General features: G+C 32.3%; 1 protein-coding gene across 1 annotated transcript; it reads left to right on the top strand.

The window, feature by feature from the left end:
* Window positions 1–1,638: 1,638 nt before the first annotated feature.
* On the top strand, window positions 1,639–4,564 carry LOC124934531 (isoamylase 1, chloroplastic-like). The gene is made up of 2 exons (XM_047475066.1): window positions 1,639–3,743; window positions 4,477–4,564. Exons 1-2 carry the CDS (start codon window positions 1,672–1,674, stop codon window positions 4,562–4,564), a joined length of 2,160 nt encoding a protein of 719 aa, XP_047331022.1. The 5' UTR covers window positions 1,639–1,671.
* The last annotated feature ends 4,265 nt before the right edge of the window (window positions 4,565–8,829 follow it).

Below are 8,829 nucleotides of genomic sequence, written 5' to 3'. Positions count from 1 at the left end.
AAAGCTTAAAAGATAACGATCCAAAGGTCGAATTTCATAACGACTCTGTTTTCCCAACCCGTGACACGTTCATGTTGTACGTTTTGAAAAATCTTGAATTTTGAGTATAATGTTATTGTTTGCAAATTTGTGCAGAAAATGCTCAAAAAGAAGGAAAAACTACCGATTCAAGTCCTGGGAGCTAGCTGAAGCTATGTTGCACTTCTAAAAATCATATCTTTTGCACCAATGATCCATATTCAGTGTATGAGCTACCGTTGGAAAGCCCTTTGAATTACCTTTCCAACGACACCAAATACTTCTCCCAGTTCTCCCTGAAGCTCAGTCCAAGTCGCCCGCAGCGAAGGTGATGCGTGAACTGACACGTTTTAGTGAGGCTAGTCTCCTGACCAACACGGACCATTTAGTAAGCAAAGGAGAAGATGGGGATGTAGGCAAGAGTCTTGCCTTTCCAATGGTACCAACCTCATTGTGGGAAAAGCTCTGTGCACAAAGTTATGGGCTATTAAAGTTATGAAAGTGAAAACCGCGGGATTGAAAAGATTGAAATGGAGGGGTGACTTTAAAATCTCATAACTTTGGATAGGAAGGTCCGTTTGGGTTCATTCAAAAAGGAGATTCACGTTCGTGGTGTTAAGAATTGGCCATAAAATTTTCACAATTTTTTGAGCAAAAACGCGACCGGGGTGATTCGTTTAGTGTGAAGGTGCAAAGAAAGAAAAATGGAAGAGGAGAAAAACGAAAAAAAAAAAGGGAAAATATATATTTTTTCTTTTCTTCCAAGCGTGCCCTTCAACTTTTGGGCTAATTACAAATGAACCCCTGTAATAAAATTAAAAAGAGGAAGAAAGATTTTTTCAGTTGGTGAATTTTAGAGAGAGAGGGCAGTTTTTTTGTTCACTTCTTGGAGCTAGAGGAGCGGTTACAAAAATCCTAGAGAGTTTTTGGAGATTGCTGCCATTGTTGAAGAAGGAGAAGGAGTAATCCGAGCTCATTGCCTTGACGATTGGATTGACGAACGCGAAGAACGGTAGAGACTTTGGCTGAAGCTTCTACGAATCCGGCTGACTCATTTCGTTTCTTCATCTTGTTTAATCTCCCTTTGCTAATCAGGTAAACATTCAAACTGAATGATGTTATTGAAAGGTTGATTGGAGGCATCGGTTATGAACACCGATGCCCGCTTGATGATTAGAAATGTGATTACAGTTTGTTTCATACAAATTTCAAGTATGTTTCCTTTGCTGCTGTAGTTATTTCCAATTGATTGAATGCTTGGTTGATTTTCGTTTGATTCTGGCTGATAAATCTTTGATTAGAGTAGCTAGGATTGAGGATAGGATTAGAACAAACTTTGTCCAAAATCACAGTTTCATTCTGATGAAACTGTGATGATTCTGCCGATTGAGAGGAATCACTAACCGTCATCTTGATTCTCTCGGCTCCGCTATTTCCCTTCCTCGACGCCACCATCTTCCTTGTTACAAATTTAGCTCAATTTAGCTCTGTCTCTCTCTCTCTCTCTAGGGCTTAGACTCTCTCTCTCAATCTCTACTTGCAGAGATACACTGTGAATCTGTGATTCCTTCTTTCTATATGCTTCTCATTCACCATTCAATTCTGCATTTGGAGCTGAAGGAAGTTGCAATTTGAAGAAGTTTGTCAAGGAGAATGGAGTTAGTTCAGTCTGCTGCGTGTTCGTCTTCTACTCCCAAGTTCAGCCCTCGCGTCTACTCATCGCTAATTCCGAAGAGAAGATTCCAGAGGAATAGCTGTTTCATCGGTAAGAATGAGGTGAAAAATTACGGAATGACGAAACTGCTTGTTGTTCGAGCTGCCGACGGAGCTACGGAAGTTGAGACTGCGGCGTTGGTAGAGAAGCAGACATTGCGTCGATTCAAGACGTTCGCGGGCAATCCAACGCCGTTTGGAGCAACCGCTTGTGATGACGGAGTGAATTTCGCTGTTTGCTCTAGTAAAGCTATGACTGTCACTCTTTGTTTGATAAGGCTTTCGGATTTGCAGGAGAAAAATGTAATAGAGATCTTTCTTGATCCCAAGATTAACAAGACAGGAATTATCTGGCATGTGCTTGTGAAAGGAGACTTCAAAGATATGCTATATGGCTATAGATTCGATGGGAAGTTTTCTCCGTATGAAGGACAATACTATTATTCTTCTAAGATACTGCTGGATCCTTATGCTAAGGTTGTACTAAGCAGAGAGAATTTTGGTATTCTTGGACCCGGGGATGATTGTTGGCCCCAGATGGCTGGCATGGTTCTTTCTGCTGCTAATGATGAGTTTGATTGGGAAGGAGATGTACCACTAATGTTCCCACAAAGACCTCTTTTAATATATGAAATGCACGTTCGTGGGTTTACCATGCATGAGTCATCTGGTTCAAGCTTTCCTGGTACATATCTGGGTGTAGTGGAGAAACTTGATCACTTGAAGGAACTTGTTGTCAACTGTATAGAGTTGATGCCTTCTCACGAGTTCAACGAGCTGGAGTATCATGGCTACAACCCTGTCCTGGGTGACTATAAAGTAAACTTTTGGGGATATTCAACAATCAATTACTTTTCCCCAATGATAAGATACTCAGCAGCTGGAAATCAAGACTGTGGCCAAGGTGCAATAAATGAATTTAAAACACTTGTTAAGGAAGCGCACAAAAGAGGATTTGAGGTGATCATGGATGTCGTTTTCAATCATACTGCTGAAGGGAATGAAAAGGGTCTAGACTTATCTTTCAGAGGTGTTGATAACAATGTCTTTTACATGCTTGCACCAAAGGGAGAATTCTGTAACTATTCTGGTTGTGGTAACACATTCAATTGCAACCATTCAATTGTCCGGAAGTTCATATTGGATTGCTTGAGATATTGGGTATTGGTGATGCATGTAGATGGATTTCGTTTTGATCTTGCTTCCATCATGACAAGAGCGAGTAGTTTATGGGACGCTGATAATATTTATGGGAGCATCATAGATGGTGACAATATAACAACTGGTACCCCTCTGGAGAATCCCCTATTGATTGATATGATAAGTAATGATCCAATACTTCGTGAAGTGAAGCTTATAGCTGAAGCATGGGATTGTGGAGGCCTTTACCAAGTAGGAAATTTTCCACATTGGGGAATCTGGTCTGAATGGAATGGAAAGTATCGCGATGTTGTACGGCAGTTTATCAAGGGTACAGATGGATTTGCAGGGGCTTTTGCAGAGTGTCTATGTGGAAGTCCTAATTTGTACAAGGAAGGTGGGAGGAAGCCATGGAACAGTATAAATTTTGTTTGCGCACATGATGGTTTTACTTTAGCCGACTTGGTGTCCTACAATGAAAAGCATAACATGTCAAATGCGGAAAACAACAATGATGGAGAGAACCACAATAACAGTTGGAACTGTGGAGAGGAGGGTGAATTTGCCAGCATCTCTGTCAAGAAGTTGAGGAGACGGCAAATGAGGAACTTTTTTGTTTGCCTCATGGTTTCTCATGGTGTCCCCATGATTTATATGGGGGATGAATATGGCCATTCAAAAGGAGGCAATAACGATTCATACTGCCATGACAACTTGATGAATTACTTTCGATGGGATAAAAAGGAAGAGGCTTCTTCTGACTTCTTCAGATTTTGCTGCCTGTTGATCAAGTTCCGCCATCAATGTCAATCACTCTGTTTAAACAACTTCCCCACTTCAGAGAGATTAGAATGGCATGGCCATACCCCTGGGTTTTTTTGTCTTTTAAATTGGTATTTACTATTTTAGTTTCGAATTATTTTTTTTAATTCGAAATTAAAGTAGTCCCTGATCTTTTCCTGATGTCTTAATTGGACCCTTAAACTTTCTTTTCCTTTAAAACTTTCATAAAAAAAAAATTAAAATAAACTTAGGTCCTGTTTGTTTCTCAAATTTTACAAACGACTTTAAAATGAGGATTCGGGCATTCAAATCACTTTCAAATTTTCTCAAATTTTCCCAAAAATTCCAAAATATTATTTTCTTCAAAAATAATTTTTCCCGAAATTATTAGGGCCCGTTTGGAAAAATGCCTATCTTTACAGTGTCATACCCAGGGTTCCATAACTCCGAAAATTCCAAACTTGATTCCTGTGAGCTTTTAATAATATTTTTGACTATCATATGAAATTTTTGGGATTTGGGGAATTATTTTTGAAAATGACTCATTTTAATGTGTTGTGTTCGGAGTTCTCTTTAACTCTGAAAATTTTAAACTGGGAAACACTTGGGACCTTAAGTTAATCCACTCTCTTCTCTCCTTTGAGCAAAAGAATAAAATTTTAGTCCTCAAATTGAATTGTTATTCTCCTCATCTATCCTCATTTGATCTTTCTCGGGAATTCTGATTCTCGTTTTTCTTTGAAAATGTTGCTCTATGCCTTGCGATGCTCTTTGATGCCTTTCAATGCCTTTTAATACTTTTCAATGCCTTATCCTTGTCAGATACCCCATGAATAGGACTAGCCCCTTGCAAAATGATCAAGATTTCTCACACAAGCAAAAGAGTTCTAAACTCAGAACGAAAACGTAATAATCTTTCAAACATCATATGGCCAATTACTTAGGAGTAGAGACTGTCTGTAAAGACAGGCGTATAGGACATAGCGCCGTAGGCCCTTTCCTAATACGTAACCAAACACCGGACTCTTAAAATGAATCTCTGATTTTTCTTTTCTTTAGTTTCTTTGGGAAGTAAACTAAAGTGGCGACTCTCAAGTCAATTAGATCGATACATTTGCGAGTGCATCGATTTAAAACCTGTACGGGCCAATTCAATTCGAAAAAGGGAGCGTATGCCAACCAAATTAAAAAAAATGGGCACGCGCGCCGGAAAATCGAAGGGAAACGAAACGAACGCGTACAAATATAAAACTTGATCTCAATTTTTTTTATGACAGAAGATTGGTTGTAAAATTGTTTTTCAATTTAACTGAATAGTGTTTATTAGTTAACAATACGTTGAGAACAAAAAATAATTAAAAAGAATCCAGTTTCTCTCTAAATAGGATACACATTATGGTGGAAATTTAATTTTTCCATTTGTATAAAATAGATTATATAAAACTATTGTTATTTATATAAGAGTCACTTGATGTATATATTAAAAATGAAATTAATAAAGTATAGGATTTTGACTTTGTCAAATGTTTTTTTTTTACATGATCACTTGAATGGTCACATTAAATGGTAATATCAATCAAAGTCACAAATAGTCATTCAATTTGAAATATATGAGTCATTAACAATTTAGCTTTATAGAAGTCCAAATTATATTTCTTTCAATTAATTTGTATTTATAATTGATATTATATTTGTTTTAAGTATTAAAGTTGATATGATACAAATTTATTATCTTTAGTAGATAAGATTTTTATTAAGAAACACTTTATAGATGATTTATTTATAAATCATGTGATGTATGTGATAAATCCATCTAAATTTCAAGATGAATATTTGCTTTAAAACATATATGTCTTGATGCTAGAGAATTTATTTTAGTTGTAGAACCAGAATATATTTTTATTAGAATTCTAAAGAGTCTCTGATTGACACTCTAATAGTTGACAAACAAATTTGTAAATAGTTGCACATATTGGTTAAATTAGTGTCAAATAAACTCATATTCCTTGTTATTTTTTTTGTTCCAAGAGGTTTGTTTTGGGTTTCTTTGGGCATCACAGGACATCCTCTTAAGCATCCTTGTCACAAGTATGTTAATTTTGCTTATAATTGCATTTGTTGCATTTCAACCGATTTGTATCGGATCTTATTGATGGTCTACATTATCTATTATAAATTATGGTGAAAATTAGCATCGTAAGAATGAAAGCAGAATAATAGTAACTGTAGTGAAATGCAGAATAATAGCGTAAAAATAATAAAGAACGAAATAACGACACAAGAATCTTACCTAGGTTTGGACCAACAATGTTTTACGTTCTACTTTCGAAAAATCGATCAAATAGAGTTATAATAGGGATTGTAAATTCTAACTCTCTGTGTTTTTCTAAATTTAGTCTCACATTAATCTTCACGTTTACAATATATATATATATATATATATATATATATATATATATATATATATATATATATATATATATATATACTTTTATGAAATTTTTAATTAGGGTAAAGATCATAGGATATTTTTGAGATCTCCACCATAATATGATTTTGTGGCGATTTAGTTTACATTTTCATAATAATACGATTTAATTAATATTTTTACCGTTATGTAATTTCATGTCTTTTTTAATCGTACATATTTTCCTTCAATACTTTTTTTTATCTAACAATGAGGCACACTAAATTGGACCTTAAAAGTCTAGGCCCAATTCCACACAAATGGTTGAGCTTCATATGTGCCTGTTCTAATTATTCCCAAACACTTTTATTTTCTATTTTATTAGTGTCTCAAAATTCAAAAGGAATTGTGTGTTACTAAAAATCCTTTATTCCTTGTTCCCTCTCACAGGAGGCAAAAATGTAATTATACTTGTTTGTTTTGTCCCTCTTTCCGGGGAATATGGATATGAATTTTTAGTAGCAAAGGATTCAGCCTCCTTAAAATTGTTTATTTTATTTGAATAAAATTGAAGTTGGTTGAAAAAAAATATGGAACAAATTAAAATTGACATACTTAAGTTGGAGTATCATTATTCGAACTTAAATCTAAGACACCCTTAATTAAAATTAGATGAAAATTAGAATTATTAAGAATACTTTCACTAAGCTAATTATGTGAATTTTTAAATATGAAAAAATATTTATAACTAAGAACAAAAAGACAGTTTGTGTGCACAGTCATTTTAACATTTGGATTTATAATTTCTTAAATATAGACAAAATTATTTAAAAAATATGCATATAGAAACTCATCACAAAATTAACACTTAGTTAATTCATAAATGTCGTATCAATTATATGAAACTATTTAAAGAAAATATAAGAAAAAAAATAAATTTTGAGTCAGATTTTAAAATATCTATTCAATAATAATATGTTTTTTAACTTACAAAGTTAGAATAACTCTTAACGATCATGACATCCAGTATAATATTAGAGAATTGAATATGTGACATTTAATCTATTCAATATAACGATGTTATTATATATTCGTTCGAAAAAGTGGATAAAGTCGATCGGAAAGTTAATCATCGTTCTCGAGAATTTACGAGATAAAAAATTTATGAGCTCCATAATTTGGATGGCGATAATTTTTTTTTTCTTATTTTCATACTTTGTTTGTTTTTATTTATTTTAGTTTCTCTTATATAATCTTTTTATTATTGTATTAAACTAATCATATCCTCTTTTATTTTATATGAATTGTTTTTAAAAGGATATATATTAATAAACATATAAAAAAAGAAAAATATACTTTTATTAATTTAGTTGGACAATTTAAAAAAAAAACGAAAAACTAAGATCTACTAACTATAACAAAATTATTTCATTTCATCAAACAATTGATTACACATTTTGAGATTTTGAGTTATTATATAATAAATAATTGTACAAATTTTATCTTTTATATAAACATAAATAATATGATATAATGTGAAATCAAATTTATGATTTGTAAGTATATTTATCATTAATATAAAGTAAGAATACTTTAAATAATATTTTTAATTTTATAAATGGTTAAATTAGAAATAACTCAACTAAAATGACATAGTGGAATAATTATTTAAAGTGAGAAAAAGAAGAATTAAAATATCGTGACCCATTTAAATTATGATTTCAGAAAATTTTAAATTAGAGGCACTATTTAATTTTATGAAAGTATATAATTTTGATAATTTCAAACTATATTATTATGTAATATAAATAGGGGAATTTGATAATATGACCCTAAAAAGAAAGGTATTTTGATTTTTAACATCTATAATAAATGTTTTGTTTTTTAATTTTTTTTAAAATTTTTTTCCAAAAATACCCTCAATAACCTTTTTACTTTTTACATTTTTTTTCTTTTCTTTTTCTTTTTTTTCTTCTTCTTCCTTTTCTTTTCTTCCTTCTTTTCCCTCTCTTTTCCCCCGTTTTCTCCTTTCCTTTTTCACCGACTTCCGACGATTCTCTTCCCCCCCTTCCCCGACAGCCATCTTCCTTCCCTTTTTTCCCTCTCTCTTCCCGGCGACAGTTGCTTCAGCCCCAGCCCCAGCTGCCGTTGCTTCCTCGAGCCCAAAGAGAACCCAGTAAGATTCTTTCGCTCTTCTTTTTCATATGCATATGTTCAATATGCATATGCATTCATATGCATTATCATTTCAAAACACATCTAGGTTAGACGCTAAAAAGTAAAAAGGTTATCGAGGGTATTTTTGGAAAAATTTAAAAAAAAAAGTTAAAAAACAAAACATTTATTATAGAGGTTAAAAATCAAAATACCTTTCTTTTCAGGGTCATATTATCAAATTTCCCATATAAATATTAATTTTAATAATTTTAAACAATTGTACATTTTAGATTTGAAAATTTTAAATATGGAGATATATGATATATCTTTATTAGATTAAATTTTATGAGATTATCTAAAAACAAATGGTGATAGATTTATTTATATATATATATATATATATATATATATATATATATATATATATATATTAACAATATATTTTATTATATATATCCTTATTTAAGGATTATAAAGATATAAAAGAGAGATTTAAGTAAATCTTGAAGATGGTTATTTACTTAATTTACCATCAAATAAAATCTCTTTATTTTGTTTAACTAATGTATTACAAATTTTAAATTAAAAATAATAAAATTTGACCTTTTATA

Source organism: Impatiens glandulifera, chromosome 4, assembly GCF_907164915.1.
Source record: "Impatiens glandulifera chromosome 4, dImpGla2.1, whole genome shotgun sequence".
Lineage (NCBI taxonomy): Eukaryota > Viridiplantae > Streptophyta > Magnoliopsida > Ericales > Balsaminaceae > Impatiens > Impatiens glandulifera.
The sequence above is the reverse complement of the archived record's forward strand: the minus strand, read 5'-3'. Positions and strand labels throughout refer to the sequence as shown.

What these genes read in the sequence shown, in the direction of transcription:
- LOC124934531 (XM_047475066.1), top strand. Translation starts at nt 1,672, where the DNA reads ATGGAGTTAGTTCAGTCTGCTGCGTGTTCGTCTTCTACTCCCAAGTTC. An exon ending in TGGCATGGCCATACCCCTGG is followed by an intron (nt 3,744 to 4,476) that starts GTTTTTTTGTCT and finishes TATCCTTGTCAG; the next exon opens with ATACCCCATGAATAGGACTA.